This window comes from Manihot esculenta, chromosome 9 (genome assembly GCF_001659605.2).
Source record: "Manihot esculenta cultivar AM560-2 chromosome 9, M.esculenta_v8, whole genome shotgun sequence".
NCBI classification, from domain to species: Eukaryota; Viridiplantae; Streptophyta; class Magnoliopsida; order Malpighiales; family Euphorbiaceae; genus Manihot; species Manihot esculenta.
Window position 1 is genome coordinate 7,056,427 of NC_035169.2, and position 16,485 is coordinate 7,072,911.

A 16,485-nucleotide genomic window follows, 5' to 3' on the forward strand; every position below is an offset into this window, starting at 1 on the left:
AGCTCAAAGATCGGGCTCCAGTCGGATTCTTCAATCAGGCCGGCCCAGCTCTTTCGGCCTAATGAACAAATCCTCTCTGGACCTAGTCTAATCTTATCTTCCGGCCCAACTTGGAACCAGGAAGGAATTCAGCCCATTCGCCTTGAGGCTCTATTTCACTTTAATGTGAAAACGTAATAATGAATTTATTGTCTTAATAATATTGACCATCCGCATGCATGCCCGGAGAGAATCAGAGGCCGTTACACATGGGGCAGCGATCTGATTCCTTTACGTCCATATCAACGTGACAGGGACAGGTGGTCCAATGACACACATTCTGTTACACGTCACTAGCGGACAAAAGGAAACATATAAAAGGAGAAATATTCTCCTCTAGGTCTAAACTTTTTTCAGTTTTACAAAACCCATTGTAAAACCCTATTTTCTGGATTTTAGATCATCAGTGCCTAATCAAATAGAAATAGAATTCCAAAAGCAGCAACCTTAATAACAAAGTGCAATATTCACATTAATAGCAACTCAAATCTCACAAGGCAACTCAATCAATCGATTCAAATAATTATACCGTCAATTATTTTTTGTGAGTAATCATAGGATAAAATTATAGGCGAGGATTTTGGAGAGTAATCGAAACAAGCTAAGTTAAACTCTTTGGTTTTATATTGAATAACTCAAAATAAGTCTAATTAATTCGTTGTTTATATAAAATTTTATCATTTTAATTCTTGTAATTTATTTAAATTAACTATTTAGTCTTCTATTTATAAAAACATAATAATTACTCCGCTTCTTTTGAAATTATTAACTATTTAGTCCATATTTTTTCAAATCACTAATTTTTTATTTAAACCGTTAGTAATATATGAAAGGACTATAATGCATCTGTTCCTAATTATTGTATATAATAATGTTAACACATAACTAGTTAGTCCATACAAGCTAAGAATTCAGCTATTCACCAATTTGATTCAGTAATACTTTCTGGAAATTACATGTCCAAAATTTAGTAAAAAGAGGAAACATATTCTATTCTATGTCCCACAGGTACTTCAAATTCAATTGGTGGTGTGGCTTTATATTAATGTGAATTAACAAAGTCCAGTTTCTGATAATGACTCTTGTAGAAAATTTACAATGAAAAGTTCACATTCAAGTGCTACTTCCTGTGTTTTCATCAAGCAGAACAAGGATGAAATAGGAGGAAGAAGAAACTCTGTAAACATTCCTACAACATTTTTCTCACATGGTCAGAGACAATAACAAATTTCTCACTACAGTTCTGTTATTTTTTTGTTTTCCAAACAACTAAAATACAAGCTATGGAGAACGCTAACAATGTAACTCCAGAGCAGCATGTCAGAATCAGACAAAAAATTATACTCCCTCCCCCAGTAATCTGTAAGCTTGACAATGTCATGAGGATAAAAAAAATAACTAAAAATAATTACAAGAGTCTAAAAAAGCCTTCTAATTTCTGAGATCAGTTGGGAATTTTTTTTTTTGTTTTTTTTTGGGTTATGCTTGAGACTATGGTCCTGCTGGTTTTGAGTTGAGAAGTGGCTGCAGAGCCTTCACAACAATTGTCATGTTTGGCCTGAAATCTGCCTCATACTGAACACAGAGTGCTGCAACTGCTGCCAACTGATACACACAAACATTTCATTTCAAGTGCAAGAAAATAGAATCAAGATTTGATTAACAACAAGGATTATATCAAGAACCTTTGCAATTGCCTTTGGTGGGTACTCATAGTTTAGCTTGGGATCCACGCATTGTTTCACTTTATCCTCACTCAATCTTGGAGTTGCCTGTGGGTAGTTATTAGCATTAAGTAATCCATAAAATAAAGGGTTTATTATCTTAATTGCTATTTTTTTGAAAAAAATATTAAAACGTCTTTGATATTTTAAAAAAATTTACTAATTAATTTTTTATTAGTTTTAATCGTTGAGTATTTTACTAGTTAATCTCTGTAATGTGAAAAAATTTATTAGTTAGTCCTCAATTTTATAAAAATATTCACTTACTTAATTCTTTCATGTTCAGAGGATTTTAAATTTTCATAATTAAAATAAATGGAGTCAACTTCTTAGAATCTAAAGATATTTTAATGTATTTTTTAAAAACTAAAAGTCTAACTAATGATTCCTAAAATGAAGGGTTAGTTAAGGACAAAGTTGAAAAAGGACACCTACCCAGGTAACGAGACTCTGTTGTCCCTTAGGCATTGTGTGGTCTACTGGTTTTCTTCCTGTCAAGAGCTCTAGAAGAACAACTCCAAAACTGTATACATCACTTTTCTGAGTTATCTGTCCTGTCATGGCATACCTGCAAAAAAGAAAGCAACGAATCCAAAAGTGACTTCCAGGAGGTTCAAATTTGAAACGGCTCAATACCCACTAAGCTAAAAAAGGTTGAGTAAATATGGAGGATATAAAAAAAATTGTATTTTTCCCTGCTATTATGTGAGATTTCAGAAAACAAACTATATTGAGTTTTTGGGAGCTCCGAGAGATTGTATAACTCCTTTTTGTTGTAGTGTATAACTTAATCTTTGTCTTGGCTGTAAAAGTAGATTATAGGATCCTACACCTTTCTTGTGTCTTTCCTTTTTTGCTGGTATTGAGATTGATAGTGCATTTGTTTCAAAGAAGGCTTACTCTGGAGCGTGGTAACCAAATGTTCCCAAGACTCTAGTTGAATGCAGCCGAGCTGCAGTATCAGAAGCGCCACTTGACAGGTTGAAATCAGCAATTTTAGACATGAAATCATCAAAAAGGAGGACATTGCTTGATCTGACATCGCGATGAACTATAGGAGGCTGAACTTTTTCATGCAGATACTCAAGCCCTTTAGCTGCTCCAAAAGCGATTTTAACTCTTTGGTTCCAGTTAAGTGCAGGACCTGGTTCAGCCCCTTGTACGCCTTTTCTTCCTGCAACACAAAAATCAATCATGTCTGGAATCAAATTCCCATCAAAAACAGCAAAAGAATGAAACTTGTAGAAATTTGATTTACCATGTAACACGTCGTGTAAAGAACCCATTGTAGCAAACTGATAAACCAAGATTCTATTATTTTGCTCCAAACAATATCCCATTAACTCCACAAAGTGATCATTCTTAAGCCTTGAAACTAGTGATAGCTGCAGACAACACAGTAACAATGACAAAAATTCCCAGATTGGATTGGATTTGTGAGAGAAAACATTCAATTGACAAACCTGTGCTGCAAAATCAGAATCTGGTTCCTGGGAAGTGCTGGTATCTAGCTTCTTTATTGCAACATCTACATCATCATTTAACTTGGCGAAGAAAACTCGCCCATAAGAACCTTCTCCAATCAATGCATCGTTCCCAAAATTATCGGTTATTCTGTTTAACTCATCCAATGATACAGATGGAATTTCGATGGGTAAGATCTTTTGTGGAGTTCCACTTTTGGCCGTATTATCCTTCCTTGGCTCTCCTCTCTCGCTGCCTACAATACCCAAATGGAGACTTAATAATATATGATTATTGTAACAAAATCCATGGAAACCGAGATGGGTTTTTGCAGAATTTCAATAAAATTATGACAAGGAAAGAGATGATGGAGTAAAATCTACCACCAGGATATGGGTTCCCTCCTTTTGGTGGTGCTGTGGATTGATTAGCAGGGGGACCGTCTTGTTCCTCTTCTCCACCTCCGCAACACAACATATCACCTCTTCGATTAATGCACTAGGAAAAATCTACTGTAGGAGCAAAGAAATCAACATTTCGTCAAGCAACAACAGTGAAAATTACAGAGAAATTGAATTGGCAGATGGGTATTGACCTAAAGGCTTGAGATCTGACGAACCCAATAGCGGAAATTACAGAAAGAATGAATTTGGCAGATAAAGAGGGGCCTGATGATGATGATGATGATGATAATGGAGAAACAGAGGAAGAAGAGGAGGGTGGTGGTTGATGATAATGGTGATGATTTTTTTGTTTTGTTTTGTTCTTCTCTCTGTTCTCTAATTCCATCTATGGATTCTCTGATTTTAGAAAGTAGGTATCTAAAGCGGGAAATTCGGATTAGTTTGAGTTTTAACGGCTAAAATTGATGAACCTACTTCTACGTGCTTTCACGTTTGCTTCGGACGTCTCATGCACTAATTAATTTTATTATGCTCATCTTCATCACGATCGTCTCCGTGCCGTGAGCTCCTTGGCGAGATCAACGTTTGAAGTAGGACGTAAACGAAGTAAGTCACGCTGGATTCTCAAGAGTTCATACCTGGTTCGTTAAATTTTGTGAGCGTAAATTGAATTTAAATCAGTTTTTCAGTTTAAAATCTATTAATTAATTTATATTGACGTGGATAGAAGGTATTATTTTAACATAAAATTAACCATAATTATTAAAATAAAAAAATTTAATTATATAATAATTTTTTATTTTTTTAAAATATTAAAAAATATTAATTAACAATTATATTTCACAAATTATTATTATTTATTAATCATTATTATTTGTTAGCCATGCGATATCACGTAATATTATTTTAATATAAATTAAATTAAAATTAAAATAAATAACACTATATAATATTTTTTTTAAATTTAATTCATTCGAATTCAAATTGAATATCACTTAACCCTTTAAAAAATAAATTAAAATACTAAATCTTAAATATTTTACAAACCATTAATTCACGATTTTAATAAATTTTATTTTAAAAATAATAAATTTAAAATTAAATAATTTTAATTAAACGAATATATTTATAAACTAACTTAAGTAAACAAGCTTTTTAATTTAAGGAATTGAATATTTATAAATTAAAATTTATCTTATCTATTACATAAAATTAAAATTAGACTCGAATTTTATTTATTTAAAAAATTAATTGAGTTAAAGTTGAGATTTTATTGAATTTAGGTATTTGGTTAATTCATAACCCCCGATGGAGTAAAGGCTTTCTAAATTTATTTATTTTGTAATTATATTCTAATCTATTATCATATAAACAGATTAAGTGGGAGATAATATTTCTTGTAAATTTTATATCATTGATTTTTTTTTCTTTTATTTTATAAAATATATTAAAATTTTTAATTTGAATCTTAATTCTTTATAATAAATAGATATATTCGTAATTTTAAAATAGAATTCAAAAGAACCAAATAAGAAATTATATTATGAATTTATAAAATTATAATGAAATATATATTGGTTCATCATGTTATATTATAGTATTTTTATAAAATATTAATAGCTAAACAGATTAAAACAGATAATGAAATTAAATATTCTGGACTTCTTAATTTAATTTTTTTAATTTAAAAAATTTTTATTTTAAGAAAGTTAAAATCTTTCATGATTTTAAAAAAATTTATCTAAAATGGGGATAAATGATACCTAAAAGATCAACTATCTTGTACTATCTCTAAAATTAATCCATTGAGCATTTAAATTATAATATTTACTTATCAAAATAATAACAATTCAATATAAACTTGGGATCAAGATGAGCGATTCGGTTTAAAATCAAATTAAACTAAATAAATTAAAAATTAAAATTTAAATATTTTTAAAAATTAAATCGAATTAATTTTGATTATAAATCAAATCAGATCAAACCAGTTTGATTCAGTTCAATTCGATTCAATTTGATCTGGTTTTATTTTTAATAAATTTTTTTATTTTTTACACTTTATTTTTAATATTTTAAAATTTAATTAAAATATTTTAATCTTAATATGATCTAATCTTTTTATATTATTAAAAATAATATATTATTATCACTTATCGATTTCGTTTTATTTTTTTAATTTTTTTGAACAAAATTAAATAGAAACCGAATCAAAATAAATAAAAAATCGAACTGAATTTTTAAATTAATTCAATTTCAGTCAGTTTAAAATTTTAAAATTAAAAACCAAACCGAATCAAAATAAATAAAAAATCGAACCGAATTTTCAAATTAATTCAGTTTCAGTCAATTTTGTTTTTTCGATTTCAATCGAATACTGACCGACTCCTATATAAACTAGTCAAAATAATCATCCAAAAATCCATTGATAGAGAGATGTGCCATATAAGGAGGAGAATCTGAAGATAAGAGAAGCAATCGTCAACAACTCTCATACATGCAAGCATTTGCATATTAAAGCAGAATCAAAATGTGAAGAAAACCTTCAAATAGTCTTCAGAAATGAAAATTTGAGGAAAGGAGGAAAAAAGAAATGATGCACAATTGCCAAGTATGTGAATGAAGTGTCAATGATTGATATATTAGTAGAGATGGGTACAAGAAAAGTGACTTGGATCTTTATTTTTTCTCCTCTCAATCAGGGAATATGATACAAAAAACACAAGAAAACAAAATAACTGCAGGTTCACTAAGATGCTTAATGTGCAAAGCGCCCATGCATTTTGCTGCATGGATCTGCTAGACACTGAAATTCCATTTCCTATACTCCATAATTGACTGGTGAGCTTACAGTTGGGAATCTTCTCCATGGAAAGTTGTGCTGATAATAGACTGTAGAATTAATTCCTCAATCATAAAAGACCATGTAAAGTGAATTGAAAACCCAAACAGAATAGCTAAAGCTTCATCCTTTTGCCACATGGAGAAAACCTTGCATCTCATAATTTTTGTGAACTGTACAATTTAACAAAATATTCAGTCTTTCCATTTCTCATTCTTCTTTCCATATGCGGCCAGTAACTCTTAACTTCAGCTCTTGCCTATCCCCACCAGAAAAATAAAGCGCCAAACTCCGCTGAATAATGAGTCCGTCCTGGCTATCTCGAACTTTCCTGTGACTGTCACGGATGCTCCTGGGAATTCCCTGCCATATTAGCTTGCGGCCATTGCCCCCAACTTCTAAGCTATAGCTAAATTTCTTTGCTTCATTATCATCACCCATAAAACGTAAAAAGGCCATGTATACTGGTGCCATACCCAGCTGAAATGCCTCAAAATGCAAGCAGAACTGTCTTCCAAAACAATTGAAGACCTTGACAAAATTCACAAGTCGATTAAAGTTTTGGACAATAAGTATGAAGTAAATAAAATTGTCCACAAGAACAGTAAAAACATAAATTTTGGTTCATTACATTTAGGAAACCACTTTCCAGAAATAATGGCTTTCTTACTGCAATCGAACATTATCATGCAATTATTTGAAATAGTGGTATCAGCAGTTCTTAACGACATGTAATAACTCAAGCAACCATAGCACCAAAATTCTAACAGTATAAACAGAAAGCATAGGACCACAAAGCACTTTGAAAATTTGCATTGAAAATCCAGTTCCAATTATTTTTCCACGCTGTTGAAGCAATTTTTCATAACCCAAGTTGAGTCAACTTCTAACCCCAGTACCCAGGCTAAATAAGCCCTTAGAGGAGGGAATATTAACTAGCATGTCTGATCATAGATTGCAATTAAATTAGTTCAGCATATACATGTGTTTTTACGTATATAAGGGTGCATTTGGTACAAGGTTAATAAAGGGTAATTATTAGGCTTGTAACTTTTTAACCTCTTATTAATGTTGTTTGGATGCTAATAAGAGGATATATTAATTTTTGAACTCCTTAATATTTACCCCTTGTTTAGGGGCAAATGTCTAACAGTGCTATGACAGCTTTTATTTCTTTGAAATTTTAGTGATGTCATCAATTTTATATTGTGAAATTTTCAAATTATACCTTGCATTAAGCTATATTTTGCACATTTATCAATTTTTCTTTTCAAGTTGCTCATATATAAGTTGGAAAGCTTATTATAGAATGTAAAAATGTAACAATCTATAATGAAAATGGAGTTAATATATTTTTTTAAATTACATTATTTGTAGACATAAAATAATTTTAACATTTGGGATTAAAAATACAATAATAATAATGAATGTTTATATATTTTAGCTAAATTTTCTTATTAACCTCGTAGCAGATACCATCAAGTGTTATACCATAATTATCTTTTACTCCTTTAGTAGTTACTCCTTTAAAACTTGTAGAAGTAATGCTTCAAATTTTAAACCTTGTACCAAATGCATCCTATGCGTAATAACACCTGATATGCTAAAATAATTAACCAATTATATTTTTATCATTAATCGTATCACAGGAGAACTTACAGTCAGCATCCATGTGGCATTTTCAACTTCATGTGGATTTGATTTGACATATCGATGATTGAAGGTACAACCATCATGCATGTCAACCTTGTGATCATCCTTGAGATGTGCAACAAGGGATGGTATGTCACCTGTGACAGAGCACTCTGACCCAGCATAAGGACAATTATATGGACGAAATCGACAGTGTTGCTCATGCTTGAGCTTGCTGTAGTATGGAAAAATATCATGACATCCCAAATCCTGGTACTTGCAGGGTAGTTCTAGTGATTCTGCAACTTTCTCCAGAGCTAAACACCTTATATTTCCAAGATCATAGCGACATGTAGGACAACAGTTGTGAACCCTTATCTTGCAGTTCGAGCATAAAGTGTGTCCATTTGGGCACTGTAATACACAGTGTTCAACAAATAAAGAAAGGTCGAGTCAGACCTTTGATCACTATATTCAATAAATTTTAAAAGATGAAAAAAATAAATAAAGAAGGCCTTAGTTTCAAGATTTTAAACAGTAAAACGATTGTTAAATCCAATTAACTAAAGTAAAAAACTTGCAATCTTTTTACTGTCAACTAATTGAGAGGTTGTACTACCCTGATTTCCTATATGACTTCAATAATACAGTGAAACATACTACTCAATCTAACCTCATTCATTAGTCTACAACTAGCATTAAAATAGTTAATCTTATTTCCTTTACAATTCTGGACGCTATCTTATGTGTTTCCAGACTCCTATCATATGCATCACCCTACACTCTTAGTGAAACTCTTGAAGGAATCTATCATCACACTATTATTTTCTCTCTCTCTCTCTCTCTCTCTCTCTCTCTTTCCTTTTATGCGTGTGTGTGTGTGTGTGTGTGTATGATGCATTCACATATGTATTAAATGGTTATAGAGGCATCATAAGCAAAGAATTCCTTTTTATAACTTTTGGGAAGAGGAGAAAAGAAGAGGTTCCAACTCCCGACTACTGTTGTTCAAAGCATTACATAAAACATGACATTTTTTTGAATTTGAAGGGGGCAGAACCAACTCATCCCAAAGCTAAATCATGTTAGAATTTTCCCTCAAAAAATGGAGGGAGTCAAAGGTGGCTTAAGTAAGTGACAGGAAAATAGATGAAATTGAGAATAGACCTGATGAATTGGAGGGTACATCAAATTTGAGCAGACAGGACACTCCAGGAGCTCATGCACACCATTGTTGGAATAAAGTCCATGCTTTCCACCCGCACCAAGAGTGCCTTTAGTTGTTGTACCATTATTCTCTGCTTTTGCTGTTCCAATCTCATAGTCTGCAACCGTTGGGTGAGATTCAAGAACCTCTTTGCAAGTGCTGCCCCCAGGAGCCATTTGTGTTCCAAATTGGGCAGTATTTCTAGTTGGATGACTGAATTTGACACTGTTGTATATTTTCAAAAGATTTGATGATTTATACACCTGTAAATACAACGGGCTTTAACTGTTTGAAAAAAAAAATTAAATAAATTAAACATAATAAGCAGTTAAGAACAACATACACATATTTTCTAAAATGAAAAAAAAAAAAAAAAAAAAGCTGAATGCAAATGCAATTTTCTAAAAGAGAGTAACATTGATCACTTAAAACAAAAGGAAAAGTAGACTAACAGCATGAAGAATATACAAAGCAGCATAGGGAAGATAGAGAAATAGTTTTTGGTGCTTGATCGCTTGCAGTTTCATTTTAATGACAACATATATCTAAACATATAAAGGTCCAAAAATGGCCTGCAAAAATGATCAGGAAGCAATTTGGCCGTTGACAATGAAAAGACCAAAAGGAAAGGAAACACATAGAATAATATATGCAGCAACTAAATAATTCAAAAGTGTGTACGGCAATAATCCAGCTGAGAACATTAGACAGAGTTGAAAGCAGAAATCAAACAAAAATTGGGCCAAACAAAGAGCTTTATGTTAATTCCTCTCCAACACCAGAAAATCACCTTTCTCATAAAGAAGATTTCTAGAGAAAACTCATTTCAAATTTCCAAAGGAGTTGCCACTCTCAATCAAATATAAACCTGAACTATTCCTAGAAAGATCCTTTCCATCTGTATTCTGTACCAACCAACAAAAGAATCAAAATATGAGACAAGAATACCAAAACAAAACAAAACCCTTTGAAAATTTCAACTAAGCAACCATTTATTACACAAAATCCAAACATGGATTGTGTCAAAAAATAAGTTTTAACATTTCTAATGTCCAACAAAGCAACCACAAAATGAGACAAAAGAAACAGTGCAAAAAAAAAAAAAAAAAAACCTTTTCCCGTTTTAATCCAAGTTCTCGCTGCTCAAAGTTATCTTATTCTAAATTTCAACATTTTCCCCAACTGACTCAAATCAACCAAGCAATCCAATCAACCACACGCAACAAAGTAAAATGAAAAAGGAAAACCTACGTCCAAGTCTCCCAAGGATAAAACAAAATTAAAAAAAATAAAGCAAAAACAAAAGATACCCAGTTCGAGATTTTCCACGTTGGGGTTGTGTCTTCACGTGCAATCAATCAATTTACATAAAATCAAATGGGGAAACAACAGTGAACCGGAAAAAAAATTAAACAATCGAAGAACACGGCAGAGAAAATTTATAAAAACAAGAATAGTAAAAAAGCACGAACACCAGCTCCGCATAACCCGGAGAAGGAAACCGAGGACGGAAAATATGGTGTCCGGTTTGCTTCGGTGGAGGAAGCCGTGAACGGTTTTGGTTTGCTGTCTCTATATGCACCCTGCTGGGCTGCTCACGCTCTCTCTCTCTCTCTCTGATTTTTGTTTTTAGTATGTTTTGAATTCCTTTTTTATTTTGTCTTTTCTTAAAAAAAATAAATAATAGCAATAATTGTGGGTTTTGTTTGTCTGCATAGTGGACCACAGCCTCCGCCCACACGCAACGTTTTGAATTTTTGTTGATCATTGGTTGACGTTATCTTTCCACTTAGAGGAACATCATCATAAGACGTTGCTTTTTAAGTTTCAATTTTTAGTAATTTTTATTTTTAAAATAAAATATTCGCTTTCACAAATATAAATTTATTTTTAATTTATCATTCACTTGTATTAAAATTAAATTATTTATACTATTAATTTATTTTTTAAATTAATGAAAGGTGTTTTTTTAATAGACATTAATATTATATAATACTCATTATTTTTTCGTTTTATAATTTCTATTTATTTTTTTATTATTTTTTTATTATTTTTTATTTTTATTTTTTATAATAATATATAAATTTATTATTATAATTTTATTTGATTTTATAAATTTAAAAATTTTGTTTAAAATATTTTTTATATTTAATAAAATTTAATATTTTTAAAATAAATATAATTAAAAAATTAATAAAAATTTATTTTTTTTAATATGTGTGAAAAAATAAAGTAAAAAAATTATAAAATGAAGGAATTAATAAATTAATAATTGATGTAAAATTAAAAATAAGTATTTTTTATAAAAAAATAATAATTCATATTCTTGTTATATTTATGTAATTAGTTATTTTACTAATAACATTTTGAAAAAGTAATTACTTAATTTTTTATATTTAGTGAAAATTAATTAGTACATTATTTAAAAATTTATTAAAATTTCCTTGAAATTTTCTACTAGTAGTTTGTTAACTTTAGATATCAAGTGATCTACTATTTAGTTTTTATAATATTAATAAAATTTATTAGTTGATTTTTTAATTTTATAAAAAATAAAATTAAGTAATATAATATTTTAGATTTTTTTTGATATCAAATAAATTAATTAATAAATTTTTTAATATTTTAAAATATTTTAATATTTTTTGAAAAAAAATAAGAGATTAATCGATGAAATTTTCTATATCACAGTCACTAAATAATAATTTTTCCTAACATTTTAGTAATTTAAGAGGGTAATATTTTTTTGTTTTATCAAATTAAGATATGTTTTTTATTTTTAAAATTTATTATTTAATCATTGTATTTTGATTTTATTAATTAAAAGTCATTACACCATATTTAAAATAATGTATTTTTTCCATTGAATCAAACGCTAAAAGCAGAGTTTACATTAATATCTTCTTCCCAAATTTTTAATAAATTCATAAAGCCAAAATAAAATTATTAAACCATTAATTTTCGAAAGTTTGGGAGACACGTGTACTAATATTAACATAATCTTAAGTTCAAAAGGTATTTGATTAAGTATATGGTTTTGATAATTTTTCGTACAATCGATATAAATTAAATGAAGAATTCTCTAATTTTATGAAATTAAAATACAGATATTGATGTGATTGAAAATAAAATTAAAATGTAATTAATTAATTAATTAAATTTATTTATTTTATATCTATTTATATTTAATTTTTTCTCACTTTTCGATTCAAATGCATTTCGGATTAAGACACATGCAAACTTATTTTGGAAATAATATTATTCTCATAAAAAATTAAATAATAAAAAATATATTGTTGAAAGAAAGAGCCCTAAGACATGAAAGGTTAATTTTCTTTAAACAGTAAAATGGATATAAAAAATATATATGTGAAAATTTTTAATAATATGAGAATGAAATAAATATAATTGTAAGAAATGATGGATATGAAGCAAGAGCATTAAATAAAAGCTACTGTCATGATTAAATAGAGTGAGACGGTTGGTCGAGATGTTGGGACACGGCCACCATGACGACACGGCCACCATGAGGCCACGACCGTGCAGAGGTGCTGGTGGTCCTCTTCTGAAGGTGAAGGGATGCAGCAGTGGTTTTTTCATTTTAATTTGATTAAACTTTATTGATATGATCCAATCTATTTTATTATTTTTTCGTTTTATAATTTTTTATTTTAATAATTATTATATATGAATTTTATCAAATTTAATTTTTTTTTAATATTTTAAGATAAAAAAAATAAAATTTACAGTAGTCGAATCAATTTGGTCCGAGGAGGGTCCTCCTCTCTTTTTATTCACTTTCTCTTGCTTGCTATTGACGCCCAACAGTTTTTCCACTACAATGATGTTCATTTCTATCAGATAGGTCCATACGTGCAGAAGTATCAGTTTTCTTATTTATGTCAAATGGCCATTTAATTTTTTTTCGGTGGACATAAAAAAATGCCGAAAAAAACTGGATCGATTTATTTATTAGTATCTAGACTCAAAGGCGACCCGACCTGCTGAATATTTGATAGTCCACGTCAAGGCTGACGGGCAACCTTATCTAAAGTCATCTTGAGATTTAGATCTGATTTATTTTTGTGGGTCTGACTCGGCTCAGGAAAAGATAAGAGAGCGAACAGTTATTACTTTCTATAATTATTTTAAAAAAAAAAACCTTTCTTCCGATAATAAATGTGAAATTTTAAAATGAGTTTTTTTTTATTATTTAATTTTTAAAGAAAATTATTATTTTGAAATGGCTTAAAATTTTTATTTTAATTAAAAATATTTTTATTAATTAAATTTTTTAAATATCTTAAATATTAAAAAATATAAAAATATATTTTTTCCATAAAAAGGACGGTGCCTAAATCGCACCATTTGTGGATTGTAAAATGGAAGTTCCCCATTGCAAATCAGAGGTGAATGATTTATGGTATTTGATGAAATAAATTAATAAATTTATTTTTTTCAATTTTCATTATATATTATTAATTTGTTTTTTTAAAATCATATATTTTGAATTTGTTAATTTGACCACACTGACATTACCACGTTAGTATAGATCCCCTGAGTTAATGAATTTGTCCCGAAGTGCTAACCAAGTGAATTTCAAAATATCAAAATTTGAATACATATTTCAAATTTACATGATATTTTTTGTTATATGTAGTTTTGAAATTAATTCATTAAATATTTAAAATAAAATTATAATATATTTAATATTTAAAATTTAAAAAAAATTATTATAATTAAATACAAATTAAAATAATCATCGCTTTTATAGTTTAAATTTCATTAATTGCACTTTAAATTTATATAAAATAATAAAATTATTTTCATTTAACTCTATCAAATTTTAAAAATTTAGAGTTGTATGATAATTTTTTAATAAATTATCAATAATATGATTAATTTATAAATAATTATTATAATTTTATAAATTTAATGTTTATATTATAATTTTGGTTTAAGTATTAAATGAATTAATTTTAATTAATATAACATTATAAATATATATCCAGTCTTATACTTTCCTCGTTTTATAATTTTTTTCTATTTTTTATTTTTTAATTGTTTATTTTTTTACATATAATAATATATAAATTGATTCTTATTATTTTATTATTTTAAAAAATCTCTTAAAATATTTTTTATATTTAATAAAATTTAATATATTTAAAAGTTAATAAAAAAGTATATTTTTTAATATATATAAAAAATTAAAATAAAGAAAAATTATGGGATGAGGAATATATTTTATTTTATCTATTTTTGTTGTAAAGAATCCCATAATAAATTTTTTTTACTTTATTAATAATACTTAAATTAGCATAGTATGATGTTTTTCATATGAATTCAAATACCAACTAATTAAGTAGAATTTGAATTTTTTTAATTAAAAATATCAATTTTATGCTTCACATAAAATAAATAATAGGGATTAAATTTATTAATAAAAAAATTACTAAGATTTCTCCATTCCGGTCTGGGTCAGACCAACGACGACAGCCTATTACTTGGAAGCCCTCGAGTCTCTCGCATAAATGAAGTCCAGTCCACTCAGCCTTAAGACTGGGGTCCACTTAGATTTTTCAATCAGACCGATCCAGCCTTTTCAGCCCAATGATCAGATCTTCTATGGGCTCAGTCTTGATCTCCTCTACCAGTCCAGCCCAGAGGAAGGAAGGTGGCCAGCCCGTCCGCCTGGTGGGTCCGTCCGCATGCACACCAACAGAGAATTAAATGGCCGTTATGCATAAAGCAGAGATATGATATTCTTGTACGTCCATATCAACATGGCAGAAACAGGTGGCCCAATGATAAGAAGTTTGTTACACGTCACTAACAGATAAAATAAACGAATAAAAGGGAGAGGGGTATCCTCCTCTAGAACTAAGTTTTTCTAAACTTACAGAACCCTTTGTAAACCATATTTTCTGAATCTTAGATTATCGACTAATATAAAAATTAATTTAAAATAGTGATCGAAAATCAATATCTTACCTATTTAAACTATAGTCATAGTGGACAACAATAATTTAAAATCTGTTATATTTATTTTCATTATTTTTTTAATAACGGCAAGCTGTTTATATTTTTTTCAATATTAAAAAATACTGAAAAAATTATAATTTTAAATATAAAATAAATTATTTATTAATATATTATATATAATAAAAATTAAATTTTATGTATAAATAATTTTAAAATATTATTTTAACTGTGTTAAGATACTAATTTTTTTTTTAAATGAAAATTGTGAATTGGGTGAGTATAACACTTACTTACCTAGCACCAGGCTAAAGTATCAAGTGAAGGTGGATGGTTGAATGCAATTGAACCAACCTTAATGCTTTGGACAAACTTTGAAATAATTAGGTTTAAATCCAATTGCTAAAAAAAATATAATCAATAATTAATTTCATAATCTATTAAATAAAATAAATAATGGTTGTTGTGAATATGGCCAAGTAATAGTAGTTTGTAAGTCACCCAATTGATAATCATAGAATAGAATCAACCAAATTATATATGCTAAACAACTAATCACATTATTCTTAAAATACATATCTTTCATACCTAATGAATCTCAACCCAATTCAAAAAATGACATTAATACTATTGATTTAATTTATTAGATTAATAAATTAATAATTGAGAGACTATTATATAAGTTTAATTAATAATCTATAAAATTATATAAAAAAATATTACATAATTTTATCAATTTTTCAATTGTATATAGTATTTCAAGAATGGGTGCAGCTGCAGTTGGTATCTGAATAATTCCTTCTCAATGCTCATAGGAAGAGTAATATTATATTTAGGGGAGAGCATAAATCAGTCTGAACCGAAAAATTGAATCGAACCGATTAATTTCGGTTTAATGGTTTGGTTAATCGAAAGGTTCGGTTCGGTTCGATTAATATTTTTCAATTTATTCGGTTTTCAGTTCGGTTCGGTTTAAATATATTAAATAACTGAAAAACCGAAAAATTGATTTTATACATAGAAATACTGATTTTATATATATTTTTAAATTTTATATGGATTTTTATGGATTTTTTAAGTATTATTATTATGTATTCAAACAATATTTATTGATAAATTTATGTGAAATATTTATTAAATTATTCTACTGAAATTACAAGTAGAAAATTAAAAAAAATTACAGATTTCAGTTTG

At 28.4% G+C, this 16,485-nt stretch overlaps 2 protein-coding genes across 10 annotated transcripts; both read right to left on the reverse strand.

Moving 5' to 3' along the window:
* Window positions 1-1,267: 1,267 nt before the first annotated feature.
* LOC110622369 (probable protein kinase At2g41970) lies at window positions 1,268-4,197 on the reverse strand. The gene is made up of 8 exons (XM_021766853.2): window positions 3,823-4,197; window positions 3,611-3,739; window positions 3,227-3,483; window positions 3,022-3,148; window positions 2,664-2,937; window positions 2,199-2,331; window positions 1,725-1,811; window positions 1,268-1,644 (listed from the first exon to the last, which is right to left on the reverse strand). The coding sequence occupies exons 2-8, from the start codon at window positions 3,702-3,704 to the stop codon at window positions 1,531-1,533; spliced, it is 1,086 nt and encodes a 361-aa protein (XP_021622545.1). The 5' UTR covers window positions 3,705-3,739; window positions 3,823-4,197; the 3' UTR covers window positions 1,268-1,530.
* A 2,047-nt stretch (window positions 4,198-6,244) lies between these two features.
* LOC110623040 (E3 ubiquitin-protein ligase SINAT2) lies at window positions 6,245-10,936 on the reverse strand. Of its 9 annotated transcripts, none has more exons than XM_021767871.2 (5): window positions 10,782-10,935; window positions 10,100-10,214; window positions 9,270-9,572; window positions 8,130-8,516; window positions 6,245-7,001 (listed from the first exon to the last, which is right to left on the reverse strand). In XM_021767871.2, the coding sequence occupies exons 2-5, from the start codon at window positions 10,106-10,108 to the stop codon at window positions 6,681-6,683; spliced, it is 1,020 nt and encodes a 339-aa protein (XP_021623563.1). In that variant the 5' UTR covers window positions 10,109-10,214; window positions 10,782-10,935; the 3' UTR covers window positions 6,245-6,680. The 9 variants fall into 9 exon arrangements, with proteins under 9 accessions (XP_021623563.1, XP_043816147.1, XP_021623562.1 ...); XM_043960212.1 differs by having other exon boundaries at window positions 9,270-9,594; XM_021767870.2 differs by having other exon boundaries at window positions 10,620-10,934.
* Between the last annotated feature and the right edge of the window lie 5,549 nt (window positions 10,937-16,485).

Coding starts and splice junctions, on each gene's coding strand:
- LOC110622369 (XM_021766853.2), bottom strand. CDS start 3,704: ATGTTGTGTTGCGGAGGTGGAGAAGAGGAACAAGACGGTCCCCCTGCT. Junction 2,938..3,021: donor TTTACACGACGTGTTACATG/GTAAATCAAATT, acceptor TTTGTGTTGCAG/GAAGAAAAGGCGTACAAGGG. Junction 2,332..2,663: donor TTTGGTTACCACGCTCCAGA/GTAAGCCTTCTT, acceptor TCTTTTTTGCAG/GTATGCCATGACAGGACAGA.
- LOC110623040 (XM_021767871.2), bottom strand. Junction 8,517..9,269: donor TGTACCCTCCAATTCATCAG/GTCTATTCTCAA, acceptor TGTGTATTACAG/TGCCCAAATGGACACACTTT. Junction 7,002..8,129: donor ATGCCACATGGATGCTGACT/GTAAGTTCTCCT, acceptor AATTTTGTCAAG/GTCTTCAATTGTTTTGGAAG.